The sequence below is a fragment of the Amblyomma maculatum genome, chromosome 10 (assembly GCF_055883805.1).
Source record: "Amblyomma maculatum isolate TAMU_Amacu chromosome 10, ASM5588380v1, whole genome shotgun sequence".
In the NCBI taxonomy this organism is placed as follows: Eukaryota; Metazoa; Arthropoda; class Arachnida; order Ixodida; family Ixodidae; genus Amblyomma; species Amblyomma maculatum.
In genome coordinates this window covers 5,797,499-5,821,737 of record NC_139353.1, presented here as the reverse complement: position 1 = coordinate 5,821,737, position 24,239 = coordinate 5,797,499, and the positions used below count along the sequence as shown (strand labels likewise).

General features: G+C 47.6%; 1 protein-coding gene across 2 annotated transcripts in view; it reads right to left on the bottom strand.

Annotated features, from left to right (window-relative positions):
* The window catches only part of Acf (ATP-dependent chromatin assembly factor large subunit), a 76,230-nt gene that overhangs the window by 36,849 nt on the left and 15,142 nt on the right, over nucleotides 1-24,239 (bottom strand). For both annotated transcript variants that reach the window (XM_084581806.1, XM_084581807.1), the window contains 10 exons: nucleotides 23,770-23,857; nucleotides 22,993-23,179; nucleotides 21,802-21,986; nucleotides 14,088-14,313; nucleotides 13,606-13,734; nucleotides 12,641-12,772; nucleotides 4,659-4,868; nucleotides 2,036-2,189; nucleotides 1,689-1,754; nucleotides 306-1,190 (listed from right to left, as the gene is read on the bottom strand). In XM_084581806.1, coding sequence (XP_084437932.1) covers nucleotides 306-1,190; nucleotides 1,689-1,754; nucleotides 2,036-2,189; nucleotides 4,659-4,868; nucleotides 12,641-12,772; nucleotides 13,606-13,734; nucleotides 14,088-14,313; nucleotides 21,802-21,986; nucleotides 22,993-23,179; nucleotides 23,770-23,857 — 2,262 coding nt within the window. The remainder of the gene's footprint in view (nucleotides 1-305; nucleotides 1,191-1,688; nucleotides 1,755-2,035; nucleotides 2,190-4,658; nucleotides 4,869-12,640; nucleotides 12,773-13,605; nucleotides 13,735-14,087; nucleotides 14,314-21,801; nucleotides 21,987-22,992; nucleotides 23,180-23,769; nucleotides 23,858-24,239) is intronic.

Here is a 24,239-nt window from a genome sequence, read left to right as displayed (position 1 = left end):
AGCCCTCTAAACTACAGCACTTGTCATGGCAAGAGGACTCGAAAAAGCCCCTATAGTAGGAAGAGCAGTCCTCTGATGAGTTAATAAAAGTGACAAAGCAATTTTCGAGACTAAAAGGCTCATAGCAGTGCAAAAACCAGCGTAATTTCTAATACAGCAGCACCAACTGGTAATGCTCAATAGCCAAACAAGTATACACCAAGCCACTGTGGACAGTGAACAAGGCAACATGTCAAAGAAGTTACCTTGGTGCATAAATCACTCCCAAAACAATAAAATTTCCAAATCACTCCCACAACACTCACCTGGCTATGATAGACTCCAGGTTCTCTTGGTCCCTCTTGAGCACTGCCCTGAGCTTGCTCTCCCGGAAACCTCGCAGGTTGAGCGCCCCGATCAGGGAACCCAGCTCATCCTTGTTCCGACAAAACCACCAGCGAGGCATTGCGTTCATGGCCACCAGACCATGTACTGTACAAGTTGCTGAGTTCCCGGAGCACGTGCCATACGGGTATGCACCACTGTTCACCGCCGGCGCTGACGCGACATCACTAACTGCACTGTCCACTTTATCCAATAGTACACGGATATCCCTCTTGGGATCGACCACACCATTCATGATCACAGATGGCGTCTCGACCGAGGCCCGCCTCCCAGCTCCCGCCACCCTTGGGTTAGAATCACATAGCAGCTTCTGGGCCTTGCCTTCAGCGTGCAGCAGGGCTTTCCGTTCGGCCGCGGCTTCCTTGTTCTCTTTGTCACTGAGCGCTGTGCTGTCTCCACTGTCGCCACGCTTGCGGTTGTTGTGCAGGAGGAATGCCTCCATGAAAGTTACTGACGGATGCTTGGGGAGTTCACACCGAACAAGCGGAGTCCCCCCGGGTATGCACCCTCCGCGATGCATGTCATTGTCTTCAACAAACAGCCCGGGCAGGGTGTTGAATTGCCAGTAGCGGCGGTGGCAGCGGTCTTCTCCCAGGGGCTGCAGGGAGCAGACCGACTGGAGCTGCTCCACTTGCTTCCGCAGAGCTTGTTCCTTGCGCTCCAGTTCCTCCCGGCGCCGCAGCTCCTCCTTGCGTTGCTGCGGAGTCTTGAGGGCCTCAGGGATCACGCCGTTGGGCTTGCCCTCTTCGGTTTTCTCGGCCGACGACTTGTCCAACTTGCCTGCGGATGCCTTGTCATCCTCATTCCTGCACAACACAAATTCCAAAGAAGCAAATTTGTTACCTTCAACAGAGCACAACCCCATGACCTTTTCACATTTCTGTAGATACAGAAAACGCTGCCTCAAGCCAAGCTGCAAAGTAAGAGCAGTTGCGCTACTAAACGTACTAGCCAAGAAGGCCAATGCACGGTAGGTCAAAGCCAAGGTGATGGGAGACGGAGCGGGGATGACGCTGGATAAAACAGATTAAAGTGCAAAACTGTGTTACAGGTGGATGTCAACTAACCCATGCCCCTACAAGGAGTTCCGCAAACCCTATTCAAAAACTTCACATTCCAATATGCCACGTCACAAATCTTTTCAAGGCAAAACTTGCAAAAGCTGCAGGACAGAGGCAGAACTCCTCACAGAAGCCTCTGAATCCTGCACTGTGCAGCACAAAAGAGCAGACCAGACTCCAGAGTGACCATGCAATTATCCCCCTTACCCCACACATCCTGCCGAGAACTGCAAACAAACTCACTCTTCCGCATCCTCTACACCTTCCTTCTTTGCTTCAGTCGTGCCCTCTTTCTGGTTCTTCCTTTTCCTGCAACATCAAGGAACAGCTTAGCGACAACTCATCCCAGCTGTATGAGGGACCATCAGAAAGTATCCCAATGCCTTACTTACTAAAAAGGAACAAAACATTTCCCATTTACTCAAGCTGGCTTGTATAACTGACCCAAAAGCAGATACATCTGCACTGTATCCACTGGAGTTTCCTATTCGAATGAAAAGGATGAAAACTCTGCATCCAGCTAACCATGCTTATACCGCATTCACCGATGGCCCCTCGGAATGTAGACATGCAGACATAAGTCACCGTACTTGGGCTCATCCTGCTGCTTTAGAGAGAGCCGGATTTGCCGCAGGTCCTGCTTGAGCTGCTTCAGCTTCATCAAGTTCTCCTCAATGATGCCCCGGAAGGACTCCATGGACAGCAGCTGGTCAATCAGCACACGCAGCAGCTTCACCTTGTCACCTGGTGAGAGAGAGAAAAGAACTTGTGGTGCCATCTCACCACTGGTACACTAAAGAGCTTGGGGAAAAAAAAACAAAAAAAAAAAAAAACAGTGCACCTTTGACCATGTGTCAGGAGTGGCTTTTTTTCTCTCCCAAAGATGAACTACCAACTTGCCCGTTCTTCCACCCTCACATTAAAGAGTACACCAGAGCCACAGAAGAAAAAAATAATTCAAAGCTGCCTCTCCTGCACTCGTGCCAGCCAGGCAACATTGTCAATGTGAAAGGTGTAGTGTTACTCCAGACTACTGCACTGGTACTCTGAGGAAATGAACTCATGAACCCTTTAGTGTTCAGATGCAAAACCTTGAGCAGCACTTGGCTCGTATGTCACCATGGCACATAATGATACCGAATCTTAACCAGCCTCACACCATGCAACCCTTCGTAGCACCAAGAATAAGAAAAGCTAAGAAGCCTCCTCATTCTGTAGCTAGCTTTCCAGGAGTAGGTGTCCTAAGTTATGCACTGACATTCTTTTTAGCCAACGAGAGCCCAGGGCTAGGGTGTCCAGCTCCAAGGACAGTATTTTGAGCCCTGAAAACGGTTTCTCTGGGGAACTAGCGGTCCGGAGGCAAGGAGGCCCGAGCGCCACCATAGTTGGGTGGCCCTGAAAGTCCATTGTGACGCTCGAACGGTTGACCGCTAACGTCTTCGCGAAGGTTCCGCGCTTCGTGTGCGCGATAACATTGTTTCACCCTTTAATGTCCACAATCACGAACTCTGTACCGACATCGCATTCCGTGCTGACGCCGGGATGAAACTCGCGTTGGGTCGCCGACTTTCCCGACAAAACGGACTTTGCGCCGACCTCTCGACACACAGCGTCGGCTCTGCTGTGGAGTAGTATGTGGTGCAGCATCAACACGAAGTGTACCGTGATGCAATTTGAGCCATGATGTTTTGAAAGCAGATTTTATAGCATTTCCTGACCGAATTCAGCATTAATAATTTACATGCAGATGCTCGAAAGGATGAAATTTCCGAAAATGAGTTTTTCTCAAAATCTATTTTTTGACCATTTCTGACAGTCTTAAGACCCGCGTCTCCCCTTAAGCACTATGCTACAAAGCCAGAGTATCAGAGTTTGAACCCAGCCACAGCTCTTGCGTTTCAAGTGAGGTGAAAAGGAAAAGGTATTCAAGGACTCTGCAATGTCAGGGCATATTAAACATTTCCAGGTGGTCTAAATTAGTCTGGAACCCTCCACTACAGTGTCTCTCCTTATAACCAGTCACTCCAGTATGTTAAACTCAACATACCAACAAATTCAAGAAAAAATAAACTCGTAAAGTCATTATCGGAGTACCGTATTTAGAAGATTGTAAGTTGACTTGAACATTAGTCGACCCTCCAAATCGCGTGTCCCGAAAAAAAAAAAAAAAAAAAAAAAAAACATACAGGTGGATGCTTTCGACAACGAAAATTTATTGCCTGGCTCTACTACTCGTCTCCACTTCAAATCACGTATTTCGGTGATATACTCTGCAAGCTTGGCCTCCAGCTCTGGATAGCATATCAATTTTATCCCTTGGAAGCCTCTTCAGTTGGCATCACAGTTGAAATTTTGTCTCACTGCCACCGCCACTCCCCCACAACCCGCTTAGAAGCTTCCAACTTGCGGCCCACAGTGCAGTTGTTTCTTTAGCATTATATGATAGCCGCCTCCTTGAATGCTGTGCGGAACAAGCGCTGAATGCTTTTTGAACTGGAGAGCACATGACGAAGCATGTGGCCGGAAGCAAAGCCAAAAGTGCGAACTCACAAACTTAACGAATGATCAATGCCGATTCTTCATCAATTATTGACACTCCTTGGAACTGCCGCCGTGTCATGTGACCCGATGTAACTGACGTGCAAAAAGCGAGCGTTGCTGTGATTCAAATAGCGGCTCTTCCGTAAACTATCGACACTCCCACAGGTGCAGTTTGTGCTGCGCAGTAAAAGCTAAAAAAAAATGGGGGAAAAAAAAAGAAAAGGAAATTTCTTCCCGAGAAGCACGCACAGTAACTAAATGTTACACTTAATGCTGTAGAGCAAACAAATTTGCCGTAGCCTCCCTGATATGGTTTCTATCTTGCTCTTATTAACAGTGCCATGCTTGGGTTTCGATTGTAAGCCGACCTCCCACTTTGGATTTCCAAATTTAAAAAAAAGGGGTAGACTTACAATAGAGTTAAATATGGTATACACACACACATACACACATAACTACATAGACCAATGCTCATCTAAGATATTGGTTGATGCTTTGCTTCCAAATAATATGCAAGAAAAAAGGCAGGCAGTCGGGGGCAAAGTGCCAGATATTACAGCCTATCCCTTCAGCAAGATGTTGAGCTGTGCATTTAAAGAGTAGAAATGCAGTCTGTGAGAACAGTGAGAATGTCAAACCGCGCTAGTGTCACGGTTAAGAACAAACCCGTACCTAGTTCTAGGTCATATATGCTTCCTTTACTGAGCTGGGCCATGATTTCTGGTGCCTCCGTGGCAAACCAAAGCCCTGGGTCTTCCTCTTGAGAGTACCAGCCACTGAAAACCTTTCGGCCGACATCCAAGGACCCACTTGAGGCCAGATGTAGACGGAGGACCTCAGTCAGCGACAGCGCGTCCACGGTCACTTTGCTCAGCTTCAGGCCTGCAACACAACAGAAGGTTCACGACTGAGGGCACCAGTGATGTTTCATAAAACAGTAGTTCCCCAAATAGGGCCTTTGACATCCCTTCTAGTCTGCCGACCCAGTAATGAAGTCTCTTAAAACCAGAGATGCGTAAATATTGAACTTTTGATTGCAAAGCCATTACCCTAATAAAAATCTGTTCCTGAACTGAACTGAACGCTTTTGAATATGCATGTTGGCCTATCCGATCAAGTGCATCTGTAGCCACAACTATAAAACATGTTATCCCATGTAGCCCAAAACATGAGAACATGCAACCGCTGTGACAGCAGAATAGCTTAGAATCAAATCCCAAGCCTAAGTGGGGAAAAAGGATCAAATCTTAAAAATGTCATGAGAAATCAAATTTTAGAAAATATCAAATTAGGAATCTATATGATCTCTTCAAATCCCAAATCATAAAATTGCTTAGAAAACAGCCCCAAATTGAGCCTAAAAATTGTTTCTGTAACCGCTGGTAGCAAAAAAGTTGGTCAAAATGTCCGCGAAAATGGTCGCGCTCTGCTTGCAGAACAAGTAGCATGGCAATGGCTTGACGGATTCTGATGAGGTTTGTTGCATTATATACTCCTTGGTAATATCTTTATGCACTGATATTCCTGTATTTTTAAAATATGGTCTTATTTTCTAAATTTTTACCTGTTTTGACATGGTGAAAATGAGTGTAACGGGTCAGTGGTGATGCGCGGCGCCATTAAGACCATCTGCTCTTTTTGGGTCACCTGTTCAACACCCAGCTGCGACCGTCTCCTATTTGCCCTCAGGCAGGATTTGCCCTTGCACAGAGAGGCAGCAGGGTCCAGCTTAACGGAAACATAGGGAGAGAGTGAATGCAGTCCCCTCTTCCGAGAAATTGGCAGTCGCGCTCGAAGACGCGGGGACACGCAGTTTGTTTTCACCACTGCTTCGTACAGGAGGCTATTTTTTTTAAAGAGCGTTGCAAGCTATATACACTGACGACGGCATAGTATGCCAACCGCACCCATTGCTCGGGCAGCGCATCCTAGAAACAAATGCCTTTTTTGAAAGGGTGGCATATCATTTAAAGAACAAATGCGGCCAGGCTAAATGATGTAAGGCCCTTGTACCTGAAGGGGAGCTGCGATGTCAGTGCACGTTAAAGAACCCCAGGTGGTCGAAATTTCCTGAGTCCTCCACTACAGCGTCTCTCATAGCCTTAGTCGCTTTGGGACGTTAAACCCCACAAACCAACCAACCAACCAAAAGTGACAATTAGGCAGCACCGCCACGCTGAGTGTGTCTCGGTGATGGTTCCAAACCTAGATTCCAACAATGGAAGGAGGTAGCGGCGCTGACCGGTTGTCGGGGCACGTGTGTAACAGCGACAGATAAGATGCGGAGCGTGAGGAAGTGGTTTGGCTTTTTTAATGTGGTCCGCAATGGTGGCGACTCGGACACCGATAATTGCCCTCTAAAAGGGAGCCGCCAAGGGTGCAAGTTTGGGGTGATGGTTGAGCACATGGGACTGCATTTTAATGTGCTTTACTGTGCTTTCGTTTTCTTTCATAGGGGAAACAGTCCTAGTGGGCCAATCATTTCGAGGTCCATTCTCTAAATTCAGTTTGTTATGAAACAAATTTGTTGCCCCTTTTACACTTTGTTTTACACGTGCCACAATGTTTGTGAACCAATCAAGTGCGAGATCGTTGTGATTGGGTGATGAAAAATGTGGGCCGGGCCCCGAAGTTGTTCTGGGCTAGATGCCGAAGAGTTTAGTGAGTTCCATCGTGCCTGTAGTTAATATATGCATTCCTGTATAAAGCCTGTTTATTTCCCCTCAAGCACAGTTGTTGCCCGTTATTGTCTACTTTGTACTGTCTCAGACGGTGTGGCACCCACGGCAAGGTGGTGATGCTGAAGAACGCAACTCACAGTCGAGAAAGAACCACCATTCAGTGAGTGCTTTATGCAAGAATGGATGTAATCTTCTCTGTAAAATGTCAGGCTGGGGAAAAAAAAAAAAAATATTTGGAGAAGTTCACTGCATGAACTGTTTTTTAACTGAACTGCAGGCTCCTACCTTGTTTTGTTGTCATGACAGGCTTTCTGCAAGTTTGGTATAACAATGATGCATATAATATTGCTATTGTCAAACCTACTTGAGTTGTGTTAGTGAAACTTTTTATTTATTCATTCAATACACTTGCTTGTACCTTAGAGCACTACTTTTCAAAATATCAACACTGAATTTGGTCGGGAAATACGATAAAATCGACGTTTAAAACACCACGGGAGTCTCAAAATGGCCTAAAAGGGGTGAAATTTGTTCGAACTTCCCCCGCACACCGCAGGTGAAGTAGCCGGCTGCTCTCCGCCCTCTTGGGCTTGTTTTGAAGCTTATTTCTTTGTGCGCATTTTGCGATATCTCCGAATGACGTCACTCAAGCAGAACGACTACTGTCGCGAGTTTTTCAAAAGCTGTTTTAAGGCCACTGATTGGCTGGAGTGAGCGCTCGCAAAGCGAGCCCCTCGTTTCGCACTTCCCATTGGTCAGTGCGACTGACTTGCGATTTTGTTTGCTTTTTATTTAATGCTCGCCGTCGTGGCCGTCCCTTTGCACATTTTTGATGCGCTTTTGTGATCATATCAACCATTCACGCAGCCTACGCTGATCTTTAGACGCAGCAGTATCAAGTGTGCATTAAAAAATGAAAGCGGCTAGCAAGCGCACCGTCTAAGACAGAGGACGACGGCACGCTGCCAGGGTCGCATGTCGAGCGGCGCGTTCTTGCGTCTAGCTGCAGTACGTCCAGCAGCATATAATCGTTTGCGAGCGGTTCAGAGGCATCGACAGATCACACTGTTCAGCTGATGCTCACGATCCCCACCGACGCGGCCACATCGCTGCTTTTTTATCGCGTCGCTTCAGACGACAGGTGTGCCTAACATCGCGCCGTCGTCCGCGTTCAATTTTTCTGCTCTTTTCTTGACTTATTATGCATCTTCTCTTTATGTTTAGAAGGTATCATGCTCTAAGTACTGTGTAATAAAAAATGGTGAGCCTAAATGGCAAATCTGAGACTGTCTTGATGTAAAGCACATTTCAGTAATTACAACAGAACAAACGAAATAGAAATCCATGTACCCATTGCGATACTAAGCTTTCCACAAGCAAGGTGATAAGCTCAAAATGAAGTTTCTAGAACACAAGCTGGAAAGTTCCAAACTGGCATGCACTGCCTGGAATGCTCCTGCACTGTAATATTAGGTGTGTCTGGCAGCAGGCGATTTCTTAGCCCTTTGTCTTTTCAAGAGATGGGCTTTGTGCACCTCCTTAATTCATTCACTGGGAGTCTACTCTTCTGAAGGCGCGGAAATGATATCTTCCTGCGAGTTAGTCAGCGCAAACTTGCGCTCTGTTGCTGAAACCGAGCGAAGCGATTCGCAAACACTAGATGGTTGCACTTTTGCTGTTTTTGCGGACACAAATCGTGTTAGGAGGTGAACTTTAATAGTGCGACGTTTGCTGGGTGAATATTCGGCACAGCGATGATCAGCTGCGGGAGAGTCTAAGGAAGCGAGCATGCACCGGCGAGCGCCGTTACTCGTCGATGATTCAGCTGCCGGCGCGTCCACGGAAGTGAGTGTGCGCCCGTGAGCGCCGTAACTAGTAGATGGCATAGGATTGCCTTCAATAGCGGTTGTCGGCTGTGGGCACATCTCGGAGCTGAAAAAAACACTTTGGAAACGTGTCTCCGCTGCTCGGCAGTTGCAAGACCACTTCTTCGTTGGACGAACTTGCGACGGGACGCTCGTGTACGACAACCACTCACTGGCGCGTCGACCCTCAGTGACAAAGTAACATTACACCCGCGGCTCGATGGCAATAGATCGTGGCCTGTCTCACATTCGCTGGCTGGTGTGCAACTACACGAACTTGCAGTGGCACGTCCGCGTGCGGCGAGACGCTCACTGGCACATTGATCGTCATCAGTGAAGTAACGCTGCACCCGTGCCTCGACAGCGAAAGATCTTGGTGCTTCCCACAATCACTGGCTGAGGGCCGACTCGGCACGAGATCGCACAGAACATTGGGAGCGAGATCGCACGACACGCTGGGCGCGTACTCCGCCGATTCTGAACGAACGCTCGGCTTGGCAGAACCACCTGCTGATAATCGCCGCTTCTTCCTTGCTGTGACAGGCTTGAATTTTCCCTTCCCGTAGTCATACATTGTCCAGAACTTTTTTTTAAAACGTGCGATGATCCATTGCGTGTGGTAGAAGCCTCGAAACACAAGAAAAGGATTTGCTTTCCAGCGGCGGACAAAATAGACGCTTCCTGCGCTGGCTGCCATTATGCCGCGGCATCAGCCAATGAGGAGGCGTCTTGCAACGTGCCGCGACGCAGAGCCAATCGGGGCGCGGGATTCATTGGCTGCTTCGTGCTGCTGTCCTGCGGATTTTCTTTTTTTGTGCGCTGGCCAGCAGGTGGAGAAGGAAAGGAAGAGCTAGGACAAAGAGTCGAAGAGTCGGGCTTTCCAATGATACCAAAATGGCGGCGCTCTGTAGTGGGAAAGACGAGCAGTCGCGTCGTGAACTTGGCAGCATTTTCGTTTTTCGGGGTGGATATCTCGACGCCGGCACTGACAAAATTATCTTTAAGAGTACTTAAAGTTTGTTCTTTGGTGAAATATTTCAGGACAACATAAAAATGTTGTAGATTCCGAAAAACGTTCTTTTCAAAAATCGATTTTTTTTTTCCCGCGATTTTCGCGATCTGATTTCCGCTTCCCCCCTTATAATGTCATCTGAACTCATAGAAGCACTGCAACCTGCAAGAAAACTAGCCACCGCTTCCTCAGCAACTATGAAAACAAGGAAATTTGTTTATGCATGGACCCGCTTCCAGGCTGCCCCTTTTTTTATACAGTAGAATCTCGATGATATGATTACGGCTGATATGAATTTCGGGATGATACGAATTTTAAGAATACTTTGAACGGACTACATTGTATAGAATAAGTTAAGATTCAAGGTGACACGAAGAGTTTCTGAACCCGCCGCGGTTGATACGAACATGCAAACCAGTGGCGCATGTGAGCGGGCCGGCGCGGCTGGCCTCAAGAGGAGAACATACCCGATGCGGCTGCCGCTAACTCCTCTCCACCCCCGCTGCGAATGATACGAACGAACATTGTACAAACGCACAAAGCCACCAAGCGGCTCAGCGCAAAAGCTCACAGGGGGAGAGGGTACCCACCGCGGCCGCTGCCTCTCCTCTCCAACCCCCTTCCCCCACCCCGCTAGGCATCCTACCCCCCCCTCCCTTTTGTAGCAAACCAACGAGCAGTAGACAAGGACGGCCAAGGCGAGGCACGTGCCCAGTCATGTGATGTCACTCATTTGCTGGCAGCTCATTGGCCTATCGAAAAGTTGTCTCGCCGGCTGTTCCCAGGAGGCCTGTGACGCTGGCTGCCGCTGCAGCAGTTCTCCGTTTGCCACTTCTTTCTGTCCTTCGCTGTGACGTGAACTACCCAAACGTTACAGACGCAAGCGCTCGCTGCTGTCTAAATGTCGCGGAAGTGTAAAGCCCTTTCTTTTAAGGAAAAGCTTGATGTGCTGAAGAGGGTTGACGAAAACCCTAAGAAGAAGCACGTCGACATAGCAAAAGAGCTAGGGTTGGCACCGTCGACGCTCTGCACCATTGTTGGGCAGCGAGATGTCATCTTGAAGAATGTGCAGCACTTCAGTGCGAACGTGAAGCAGCTTAAACAGCAACCCATGTCAAGCTGGAAGAGGTTCTGCTGACTTGGTTCCGCGAAGTGACAGCGACCGGCGTCAATGTGGACGGCAAGGTGCTGCGTGAAAAAGCCGACACCGTCAAGGTTTCGCTTGGAATTGAAAATTTCCAAGCGTCTGGGGGATGGCTGCACCGGTTTAAAGAGCGGCATGGACTTGTCTACCGGGTCGTCTCAGGTGAAGGCAAGAAAGTGGACCAGTCAGCTGTAGATGAGTGGCTGAACACGCTGCTGGCACTGATTTCGGAGTACGCGCCACGCGACATATTTAATGCCGATAAGGCGGGCCTCTTTTTCAACCTTCAACCGGAAAAAAGTTTGTGCGTAAAAGGCCAGGCATGCCGGGGCGGCCAGAAAAGCAAGGAGAGAGTAACAGTACTCTTTTGCTGCAACTCGGATGAATCCGAGAAACTCCAGCTTACCGTCATCGGTAACTCGAAGAAACTGAGGTGTTTCCGATCAGCGGAGCGTTTGCCCGTCTTTTACAAAGGTAACCAAACGGCGTGGATGACTGCAGATTTTTTCTGCGCGTTCTTGACAAGCCTTGATCGGAAAATGGCGTCAAAAAACCGGAAAATTTTGTTGCTTTTTGTGGACCAGTGCTCTGCCCACCCAAAGGAAATGATATTCAATAACGTAAAAGTCAGGTTCCTGCCGGCGAACACTACCAGCCATCTTCAGCCACTGGATGCTGGGATAATTAGAAATGTAAAACATCATTTCAAAGGACTTCTAGTGAGGTGTCTGCTGCCGAAAATTGACCGTAAAGAAGCAAACTTGTGGATCAGTCTCTTAGATGCTTTGCACTTTCTAGCCATGTCGTGGGATAGTGTAACTTCTGACACAATCTCGAACTGTTTTAGAAAATGCGGATTTGCCATCGGACTTGATGCGGCTTCGGCAGGAGATTGTCAAGAGCTACATGAAGACTTCACGATTGATGGCTGGGACAATTTGGAAACTGAAGCTTCGGCTCGAGACTTCGTTACCGCGGACGACAACGTCGCGACCTGTGGGCTGAGGTCTATTGAAGACTTGGTCAACGAAGCGGATGATTGCGAAAATGAGCCTGACAGCGATGGTGACGCTGACGACGAGTGTGATCAGCCGCCGTCAACGGCAGATACTCTTCACGCTTTGGACGTTCTGCGCTGCACCTTAACTGCCGGCAGCGTGAGCGACGAAACCGCTGCACGGTTTTATGCCTTTCAGGCGGAGCTTGTCCGTGACACCAACGGCAAAAAAGTGCAGACAAGCATTACGAACTTTTTCGTCCGCAAGTAGTTCGCCATAATAAAGTTTGGTTCATATGAATTCAGGATGATACGAATATTTTGAGTGCTCCCTTGGAATTTGTATCATCGAGATTCTACTCCGCTACCTTCATGCCAAAAAATGAGAAGAGTTAAACGCTGCTGAACCGAATATTGAGCGAAAGCAATAGTTGCGGGTGACCGAGCATTCTAATTCTTCTCCTTCCCCAGTCCGCACATAAAGCCCCGCTTTAACCAAGCCGTATGAATGTGCCTTAGTCGCCTAGAGGGGTAACGAAATGACAAGGTCCTGACAGGCTGATTTTAATATAAGCGTCCCATGTGAAACGAGAGACCCAAGTTGGCAGCTCCTGCCAGCCCACATATAAAGCCCCTCTTTAACCAAGCCGTATGAATGTGCCTTATTGGGCTCTAGGAGTAACGTGAATGCCAGGGTCCTGGCAGGCTGATTCTGACATAACCGTCCCATGTAAAACGAGAGACCCAAGTTGGCAGCTCCTGCCAACTTGGTGGTCACCGCCGGGCCAAGCTGACGGCTCAAACTGTGAACAGTATTGCTTTTGCAATAAAAGAAATGTTGGTAACACTACCCCCCTTGCCCCCTTCCCTGCTCCCATCTCCAATATTCTGCATTGAGTTGTGGGTGCATCAGCCTCCAATGACATGACAACGGATGCTGAAGGAGGAGACTTGCCCAGTATCTGCTGTTGCTTTTTGGAGACAGCTGTGGCAGCCCGCTGTGCCTTGCGAATGGCCTGCAGGGCACCACGGCCACTTCCCCGGTCTGCCTCCTCGTCCTCACCCTCCTCTTCAGAGCTCTCGTCCCCTGCAAGTGAAGGTCAAGCATCAGCATCACAACGCCACCAGCCCCTCGAAGCCCATTTTCAAGGGAAGCCTCCATCAGTAAACAAGCAGCAAGACAATGTCACTCAAACCTGGGGAAGCAAACAGGACTGACGGCAACTCTAGTTCCTTCAGTCCCTCAACACTACATGAACAGGTCCAGTGTGCACAACCCCCATGTAGACATCACTAACCTGACATTTCCCATAGCTATTCCCCCTACTACAGCACGCACCTGCTTTGCTGCTCGTTACACACATAAATACACAACTTTCAGCAAGCTACTATGCACGCCAGTGAGTGAACATCCAAATCAGGACTGGAAGAAAAAAGAAAAGGAATACTGACCAAGAACTGAACCCAAGTGAATCTCTACTGCACCATCTACAGTGCAGTCATAAACCTCAGCTGTCGCCAACATGCAGACACGAGACACACGCCCACAATCCCGTTCAAGAGCAGCTCGCTACTAAAAACAATGTGGCATTTGTGAAAAATTATGGGTGACACTTAAGCTCGCCCAGGCTACCAGCCCATATTTAAAGCCCTGCTCTAACCAAGTTGTTGAATGCGCATGCGTAGACAATAGGGGTAACGTGAATTAAATGATCCTGGCAGGCTGATTCTAATATAGCCCTCCCCTGTAAAAGGAGATGCCAAGTTGGCAGCATCCTGCCAAACATGACCTCAGGCAACTCTACGTCCGTGTCATTGCTGCCTGCCAGCGCCATGCTCATGAATTTTACTCACAGCACCGATGCCGGATTTTCTGGTTATCGCGTTAAAAACGGAACTAAAAAGAAAGAAGGTGCATACCCTGTGGATGCTTGCCCTTGGCCTCCATCTCCTCCTCCTGTGTGCGGAAGATGGCTGTGAGGAGCATCTGGAACAGGTCACCCAGTGCGCCCAGAATGTCCGTCTCCGTCAGGGCCCTCTCCAACAGGTCTGAAATGTTGCCAACAGAAAAAACACACCGTCTATCTGTGTTACAAAGTAGGAAAACAGCTGTGCAAGTCCATGTGCACACATCCTCCAGTATCCCATAGCTACTTCTTTGACCTTTTGGAAAAGTAGACGTAGGATCTGGCAGACTAATGCACAGCTTTTATAGCTAGTGCACTTGTACACCTACATTTTAAGTCCAAGGTACAAGTAACAAAAATGGGCACCTTAAGAGATCCTAGAGTTCCAGTTCCATAACATGGTGATGCTGTGAACTAGCGATAGTTCTCACAATTCGTAGCTAACCCTTAGTGTCTCCATTCTGCCCTGCTGTCCATGATTAGTTGAGCACTGACCGAAGCTCATGCCAGCCGGAAAGAAGTCCTTGAGGTCCAGCTGCTGTGCAAACAGGCCCAGGAACTCAAGCACCGCCATGCAGTCGCCAAAATGCTCAGCGGGAATGGCACACCGCAGGGGTACCAGAGGCGGCAGCTCTCGAAGATCATCACACTCCAGGTCATCGCGAGGACGGTTCCATTCAGTCAAGAACTGCGCGTGCAGCTTGCGCTCCTCCATCTTCTTCTGCACAGGGAGATCCAAATCGGGCAACTAAGTAGGCGTCAATCCCCGCACCATTTCTAGCTCCACTTCTTAGGGTTTGACGCGATGACATTTACTGGCTCCTGCCTGCCGCTCCACTCGCAGTGCCTCATTTGCATACAAGGTCGCTTTATTGAAACGAGCTTTTAGGCAAGTTGGTTATTTTGCTTCCACATAACTGTAGCACAAAAAAAAGACAAGCACAAAGGAAGGAATTCCTTTGTGCTCGCCTTTTTTTCGCGCTGCAGTTATATTAAAGCTCGCTCAAATACCTGTCCCTTAATATGTGCCTCTAATAACCTTGCACATTATTAGCCTACAGTCCTAAGCTATCGCACCATCCAGGTACCAGTCGTAAGCACCCACTCGACATATAAATTCCCACTTTAACCAGGACATCTGAAATGGCATACGAGAGCCTTGGAAGGATTACTCGTATTCCACCCTCCCACCTAAATGAGAAACCAGAGTTGACGGCTCCTTTCAACTTTGTGACATCCTGTAGCTTTGTCATTTTACACAACCCGTCAACAAATCAGTGCTCAAACATGCCACTTGTCAATTACCACCAGGCTTGTGATTTTTCACTCACAATGCCAATAATGCTAGGTGTTTTTTCAGAACGGATCGAACTAAAGTTCCTCAATAAACTAAATGTAGCAACATCTCTCTCCTCCTCCGGCACCGCCACTCCTTTTCTCGCGTTTCGACCGTGGCTCCACCGACACGGTGCACGACTAGCGCGTGCTCTCCGGAGCAGGCGCTGGGTCTCACCAGAGCATTTCAGCTTGCATTTTGTCGCAATATTACTCGCTGCTGAAACATCACTACAGAATGTTGACAGGGATTTTCCGCCAAAATAGTTTCAGCTGTCAGTGTCTTACACCACACATACGCGATTTCGGCGGCGGTTCAACTCGCCTTCACCTCCGTGCACCCGTCGTTCGTCATCTGTTGGCCAAACTGAGCGGCATGCTTAAAAAAAATTGTAACTATACTTCGCCTCACAAGATGTTTGCAGCACTGCGAAAGGTACAGCTCTCTCGTCCAATCAGGGCTGCGGAAACAAAAAATTGTCCCTCAAATGTTCGAGCAGTGTGGGGCTATTATAAACAAGTACAGCAATTCAAAACAACGCTTGAGCTGGTAGATTTAAGTAGTAGAGTGTTCCAATCCCTGGATAAATTACCAGAGAAAGCCCGTACGGACACAGCTCTGCGGAGGCCTGGTGCGACGTGTTTACGTTTCCATTTTCTAACACAGCGTCGGCCGAGTAGGTTGTGTCTCCTGTGTGCCGCACACCGACAATGCGCCGTTTTCTCAAGCACACGAAGCAGCTGGCTTTAAATGTTTTTGAAGCGCTTCATATCGAGATGGCGGCAGCTCAAGTACGAATGCGCTCATCAAGAGAACGGCAAAACTCGCACAGGTGAGCAAGCATATTGTTTACCAGTGGACAACGAAGGCGTTGAAGGCGGGCCAAGTGCTATCACCAAAGAAGCATGCTGGCGGAAGAGGTCGCGAGCGGACAAAGAAGCTGGACGATTTTGATCTGAGTGTGGTGCGGAGGGTGGTGCACAGCTTTTTCCAGAGAGGCGAAATTGCAACTATTGCAAAGGTGGTAGCACATTTCGCAAATGACGACTCGCTACCGACCGTGTCCACAGCGACAATGCAGAGGAGGCTGAAGAAACTCAGCTTCAAATACAAGAAGCGCTCTCGCAATGCAATGCTAATCGAAGCGACGCATGTTGTGCAGCGTCACCGCTAGTACCTGCGTCAGATAGCAGAGCTGCGACACCAGGGTAGACCAAACTTTTTAACCGACGAAACATGCGTCAACGCCAGCCATGCGCGAAGCAGAGTGTGGACTGCCCCATCCAATCTGCGCACAAAGCACGTTGATCCGGACTGTCGACTGGTCTAAAAAACACCAGTGGCAAAGGTGGCAGGCTAATTGTTATGCACTGTGACAGTGAGCAAGGTTTTGCCGAAGGCGCAGCCGAAGTTTTCCAAGCTAAGAAAAACTTGGGCGACTACCACGAGGAAATGAACGGGGAACACTACGAGAAGTGGTTCTCCCAGGACTTCTTTCACTACTACCACCCGATAGCGTTATAGTGATGGACAACGCGGCATATCATACTGTGAAGCAGGAGAAGCTGCCGCGGATGAGTAACCTCAAAAAGGAGATGCAGGCTTCGCTGTCCGGAAAAGGTGTAGCGTGGAGCAGAGACATGGTGAAGGCCGAGCTCATGCAGTCATGCAACTTGTCAACAATGAGAACACAGGTGGGAACCGATACCGTGTAGACTGCATCGCTGAAGCTGCTGGCCATCTCGTTGTGTGCTTGCCACCCTAACACTGCCACCCGAATCAGATACAGCTTGTTTGGAGTGACGTCAAGGGTTTCGTGGCCAATCGAAACAAGACGTTTAAGCTCCAAGACGTGGAGCCTCTGGTTTGGCAAGGCATCAGGCAAGTGACAGCTGAAAAATGGAAGAATTATGTGCAGCACGTTATCAGTGGGGAAGACGTGATGCAAAAACTGGACCACATCATCGACGATGTTGACCAAGGACCGGCTATTGTAGTCAACCTGGAGGACGACACAACCAGCAGCGCTGAATGGAGTTGTGATGAGGACGATGAGATGAGCCCCTTGAATGTACAAACGTGATTCCTGAAATGTGCACGCATAAGTCGGGACCATTCACTACTGTCGCAGCGAGAGTAACGAAAATGAGAACAATGTCGTCTCTCATGAGGTATGGCAGGCACCATAGTGGAGGGCTCTGGATTAATTTTGAACGCTTGGGCGCTGATTCTGCCACCATCAGAATTTCGTTGCCCCGGCCTGCACTCGACCACGCTGAAGCAAATAAATTCATATGCACATGACAGAAACACTGAAAATAACTGTGACATGACAACTGAAGATTTGATATGAACAGGTGGTGACAAAAGAAAGTGGGGCCAGTCCCTTTGTAACGAGCGTTCCTCTGTCCACATTCCTCTGTCAAAAAAAAAGAAAAAGAACAAAAAGACATCAAGCGCCATCTGCTAAAGACAAAATGAAACTAACTACTAGTATGCCTCCTTTCACATGGATGGAGCCATTTGTCAGGGCGACTGGCGCATAAGAACACAGCCATATAGTGCGCGCAGTCCTGATTAGACAAGAGAGTCGTACCTTTCGCAGTGCTTCAAATACAGTTGAACCTCGCTACAACGAAACTGACGGGGCGCGCGAAAAATTTCGTTAAAGCGAAATTTCGTTGAGGCGAAAACAGCCCAAAAACACTGTGAGGTTGGACCACATAGTGCCAAAACATCATTTATTTCCAAAGAAGTCGGTCAGCTTCTTCTGCTTCTTTTTTTTTGCCACGAGTGCAGTGGCGCGACTTTCGCACTCGGTGAACAGTTGCATCGCGACGTCGTCATCGTGAGCACCGAAAAACCTGCGGATCACATCAAAAGCATCCATCACTTTTATTGCAGGTGGTGGCGCTAAATCCTCAAGGTCCTCGTGAGCCGCTTGCGTCAGCTTTTTCCGCTTCGCGGATGTCCCCGAAGAAAGAGCTTGCGCTATCGCGTCTTTCGACTTCAAGATCGTTGACAGCGTGCTCTGCGAGATGCCGAAGTCCGCTGCAACATCTCCCTTTTTCCTGCCGCTGGATGCCGCGCTGATAATCCGTGCCTTCTCTTCAAGCGAGAGGAACTTCCGCTTTCTAGATGAAGTCGCCATGCTCGCATTCATTACAGCGCACTAGCAGCACAAGCACGAGTGAAAAAAACTAGGGCAAACGCGCTGCTGTTGCCAGGCTGCTGCGTCCTTTGGCAACGGATTGGTTGCGGCTCTGGATTGGAAGAAAACGGGAGCTTGCCCCCGCGCCTTGTCGCAAGGCAGCCAGCCCGATTGTCATCAACACCAAGCTATGGCGGTGATCATGTGCGTTTCAGTGAGGGGATTAGTTGGGTCCAGCGAATGTTTAGCGAAACAAAGCAGCGTGGGCCTATGGAAGTACATAGATGGGCAGCGATTTGCTTGTTTTATTGTAAGATATATTTTTAAATCGAGCTTCGCATAGCAAAAATTTCGTTGAAGCGGAAACGCGCCCCAAAAATGATTCGTTGTGATGAGAAATTTGTTCCATTACTTTGTATAGCAAGCTGACGGGGAATTGGAAATATTTCGTTGAAGCGAAAATTTCATTGAAGCGACGTTCGTTGTAGCGGGGTTCGACTGTATCTTGTGAGATGAAGTATAGGCGGCAAACGGGAACAATTTAGCAACAGTCTGTGTGCTAAATCCTGATCCCATCCTCATCGCCAAAATATGTTGTATCGCGAAGAAGACAGTACGCAGCAATCGACTCCTCTACAGCCGTTCTGTTTTTTTTTTTCTTCCTCGCTCGCTCTGCGTGAGCGAGCGAGGAAGAACACTGTGTATGGTTTCTTTGCAGCTTTGACTGGCTTGCGAGCTGCCGGTACACTTGGGAAGCGTGGCAGCAGTTGTCTTCCATGTGTTTTCGACTTCAGTTGCAGATCTATCAGCGCTTGAATGCGTGGCGTGCGAAATCGAGAACTAACACACTAAACGAAAGCAGAACACGAATGATGTGGCTTTATCCAGTCACCTAAGAGCCGTCACTATTTGCTAAATGCGGCGACAGACTCAAAACATGCAGTTAGCTTACATTCATGATAAAGGCAACGCCTCAGAAAGCATGACTGAATAGCTAAAAGCCAAGGACTCTATTCTTACTTAGAAGTCTAACACGAAAAGTGTAAAAAAATATGATGCACGGACATGTGGCACTTGGCAAGGTGAAAAAATGAATGAATCCGTACAGAGTGTGTGGCGGCATATTAGTTTAAAGAGCAATTGCTCACTTATCTCACAGAGCCGCAATCATAGTGTTGAGTTCGAGTCCGCCCGGCCGATTGGACGCCGCGAAACCTTCCACTGCGCTGCATCTCGATTAGCGGACAGCATTATAAACAACAGTTTGTCATCATGCCCACGTGTGCTGCACCAGAAAGCGCAGCAACATTGCATTTCGAACGAAGCAACTAAATAAAAAACTTTAAAAAAAAAGCGCGAAAGAGGCGCGAGCCGTGGCAAAACACATGACGACATGCGCCACGCGCATCGTTTTGCACAGAGGGAAAGGAGGCAGCCAACAAAACAAGAAAGAAAAAAGTTCACTATAACATGTGACGGCACTCGGTCAATGGGAGGGTCAAACGCCAAAGGAGAGCGCCAGAGAGGAGGCGGGTGGCAATCTTCACATGTTGGCGCTACTTTTAGTTTACTGAGGGGCTTTAGGCCCAACGCTAGAGCGTTAAAAAATATGGTGCCGCAGATTCCAAGCTACCACAAAAACTTCATAAGCATGAACAACAAACACGCTCGAGATCTCTGTTATAATACGGATTTGCATATAATAACGAGGTGTAGTTCATGGACAGTACTAGTATATTTTTATCACAGAAACACGCTTGGTTTGAAGAAGTAATAACAATGCTAACGAAAACAAAGCCCTAGAAATGTTGTTTGGCCACATCAGAAAAGGCACCGCAGGAAGTGGGTGAAGGCAAGGAAAGTAATACCGCATTTACTCGAATGTAACGAGTTTTTTTTTTCATAATTTTTGGCTCTCAAAGTCTATCCTCGCATTATAATCGAATCTTGCGATTCGGTTGGCCTAAAGCAGCATCGGAGTGCAGCCATATTGAATCCGCTACCACTCATTTTCGGTTTCTGCGGTTTTACAATGTTATGTTGGCAACACGGGTACCAGACAAGCCAAATCAGCCAAATCCCAATCCATCCAAAGTCAAAATGTTCAGTTTTTTGTTCGTGGGCTCAGAATCACGTCCCCTTGATTACGCGCCCGTCGCATCTTTCGCAGTGGATTAGCGCGTTTACTTCTGCTGTTATCGCATTTCGCATAATGGCAACGCGCCATGCACGGTACGGCACTCGCCTAAAAAAGCTATTGTGATAGCAGAAAAAATAAGAAATTCTGCGGCAGCTCGACATTACTGTTCTACCTCATGTGGGTGGCAGATGCAGAGGGAGGCGATTTTTAAATGTGAGCCTGACTGCAAAGGCTTCCGAATCGTCTGGGAGGACAAGAGTGAAAAGGTAGACTCTGTTTCCGAGAGCTCGGCCTCTGGCGGCGACGACGACAAATGAGCGTTCTTGATTAGACTGCAATGATCATAATGTCTATTAAAGGTACTTTTTCAACTGATTATCTCACATTACATTCGCAGTTTTATTTTTCCCTTCGGGCAATATGGAAAGCCCCCCCCCCCCCCCCCCTACCGTTACATTCGAGTAAATAGGTAAATGTTACCGTCCGTGACATCATGACGGAGCTTATATGCAGACCTTCAGTGCCGTGAGGAGAAGCTCGTGTTTTAAAGGGACAGAACACTGGAATTTAGGTCTCGATTTTTTTTTCGCCGCAGTGGAAAGATTGATGTCTAAAATGTTCGATTCTAAACGGTTTTGTTAGAAACGCTGTAGAAAATTTTTACCAGGAATTTTTCGATCAATGCGTGCACCCGTCTTTATGTAGTCCGATGCTGGAAACCTATGAACAGCGACCACGATGACGACTGGTGGCCGACAAAAAAGATGTACCGAAAACATAACTTTCACTCGCCAGACAGCAATCGGACATTTTTTGCGTAGAGTAACGTCCTTTTCAGTTTCACACTCAATGCTGTTACGGCACAATAACGCACGCCCTCGTCGACGAAAGTTTCAGTGGGCACTGTCATTGCTTCATTCACAAAATTGTAAACACTGTGACGCCATCTAGTGGCAAAACTTGAAAGCATACCTCTCGCGGTGCGAAAGCAGGGGTGGTTTTTATTTAAAGAGTCATTGGATAGAGCGCAAAATATAATAAATTATGACAAGCACACCTAGAAGAAAAAAGAAGAATGTGCAGTTACGAAAATCAGCTATATTTTGCTGACAAGTCAGGTGGGGGGCTACACTGAAAGTACTAGGGTTTCTCCGCTAGATAGCGCCTCCATTGTTTTTATGCGATTTTCAATGCCAAATTAAAGTTGTAAAGCCTCTTTTCTTTGATATTGTAGTGCTCGATCTGTACTATATGAGGCAAGATCTTTTCATCTCCACCATAATCTCAAGACATACTTTGGCCAGTGTTCTGTCCCTTTAATCATAGATTAAGTCATCAGTTTGAATGCTAGCACAAAAACACTTTGCCCGCATTACCTACAGCCTCTATAGCTTTGAGTCCTTCAATACCGTGGAATTCTCGAAAAGTGATGCAGGTGTCCTTCAACTCATGACTCTTTATATGTCGAAGTGCACAACTCAGCTCCACAGTATTCAACCCAAGAGGTCTTAGATAGGGTGCTCAAAAATGGCAGCACCTGTACATGCACACACACAACTCGTGACAATTGGGCATCCGTTACCTTCTGCCGGGCCTCCTTCTGTGCCATTTTGAGTTTAAGCAGATCTTCGAACTCCCGATCCTTGGCTGCTTTGGCCTCAGCCTCAGCCTTTGCCTTCTGCTCACTGGTGAGTTGTTCTTTGGTGCCAGCATCAGCCACACCATTGACTTTCTCGCTGGACTCCTTCTTTGCACTGGCCGTTGATGCTGTAACACATACGTGTGGGTACACACATATACTATACTTCTTGGACATCACGTGAACACCACTGCATAGTGAGGCTTCTCTCATCATGACCCTCCCCCTCTTGTTCCCAGCATGAAGCAGCAAGCCAGAGAGAAATTCCCTCAGCCATCCTCTTCACTCCTCCTGACATTGTAGCTTTTCATCACTTCATAAAGGCCTGCAATTTTTTTTTGCAATTACGACAAGAATACAAAGCCTACTGCATATATAAGAGAAACCAGATTTTTTTTTTTTTTTCTATTCTTGCACTTACGGATGTAACTGTCACATTTAGAGCTCAGGTATGCACAAGTCTCGAGTCATATGCAGCACAGCCCACTTATGTAAAATATTCCACCAGTGCGGCACCTCCCTACACAGGTGCATGGGCCCACAGGAGTTCCCTCGTCTAACTCTCACATGTTATCATTCGTCAAATGGCCAACTTGAGCTTACAGCTTAACGTTTTGGGAACTTCGAAAGCACATGCCTAATGGAACTTGATGCTAATGCATGCCTTTTACTCAACTGCCCAAGGACTGTGCAGGCCATCAGTGCACGTGATGGCTCCCGTGATTCTGGAGGAAACCAACATTTTTCTCGCATCAAAAAGGGCAGCATTAAAGCTAGTTTAGTCAATTACAATTAAAACTTGGCAAAAAAATTTTAGACTGGGCTTCAAGATAATGTTTTCTATGTGAGCTTTCTTGTGCACTGTTAACCTGCATTTATCAATATATTTCACGGTAATTTCCCTTCCTCCGTAGGAAGTAAAAATATAGTGCTACACTACACAGTCTTCTGAAAAGTGCTCAACTGGACCTCTTTCATAAATACCTGGGCCCAGAATAAACACTTTCCACTTCAAGCAGGCACCGAAACTGCGTGTGAAAAACATCAAACAGCAACCACAGCAAGAGCATGACATCCCGCCCCCGACAAGGATGCGCTACAGTGCTCGCCGACCACAAAGTCAGGCGCACTCACCACCCTCTTTTTTGGGGCTGCCAGGCAGCTTGGGCTTCTTGGCCTTGGCTTTGGCATCTGGTGAACTGGGTGTGCCCGCCACGGGTCCAGGCTTAACCTTGGGGGACACCACAAAAGTGGGAGGAGCACCAGTGAAGATGTCCGAGAATGTCAGCTGGTGCAAGCCATACTTCTTCTGGGTCTTTTCCTGCACAGCATGTTGCGCCAACATTTGCATCACCCAATGGATTCATTTCCAACGTGCTGTTTTCGTCTTAATTAAAGTTTGCGCGCAAAAATAGTTGCCATATTGCAACGCCAATACGCTCATGTTAAGCAACCAGAATAGGCAAGGTACCCAAAAAATGCACATACAAACTAAAAAAAAGAGGGGAAATGGGTGCTATCTAGACTGCAGCAGCAGAATTCGTTGCCCCTACCCCATAGAATAAACTTGTCTGAAAACATCACTATGGCATAGCACGCAACATTTTAGAATAAGATCGTGTAATAATGCAACAAATTGCAAGTACCCTTCTGGAAGAAATACGAAAAGTAATGTAAATGTAACCAAATGTCCCATAACTATTTCACATAAAGCTAACTTTTCTTTACACTGAACGAACTGAGAAAGTGGAATCCAGCTTTGCCACGCCATTTTCACACACTATCAAACTTTCAGCTTACACAAAATAGGCCATCTTTTTCCCCAATAAAACAGCACCGACTGCAGAGGGAAGCAAGTGCTAAAACATGCACACACAGAACAGCAAATATGAAGGGACCACACTGGCATACCTTGACTCGCAAGATTCCATCCTGAAGCTCCACAGCTTGGCGAAAAAAGGTGCGATTCTTCTCTCGTGTGTAAGAGTTCTTCTTTCGACTGCAACAAATTAAAAGAAAAACATTACTGTCAAACAATAGCAGAACACATGCAAAGCTCTTCAAAATTTATTTATTTACTGGTACCTCAAATGCCCACTAGGGGTGTTACATGAGGGGTGATCAATATATAGCCCCACATCAAAGCCCGTGAGTGATTTGATACCACATCCAGCACAAATGTTTCATAACACCCAAAACACTAAGTTCGAAGTTGGGCACAGGATATTCTCCCCAAATGCGCAAATCAAAGAGTCTGCTATATGATTGTGTTAAATACATAAATCTATTCTTCAAGCCACTTACAGCTGCAAAGCCGGCCCTAATGACATGAATAAAGCAGCGCGAATGAAGTTGCCCGAAAACGAATTCACACTGCTCAT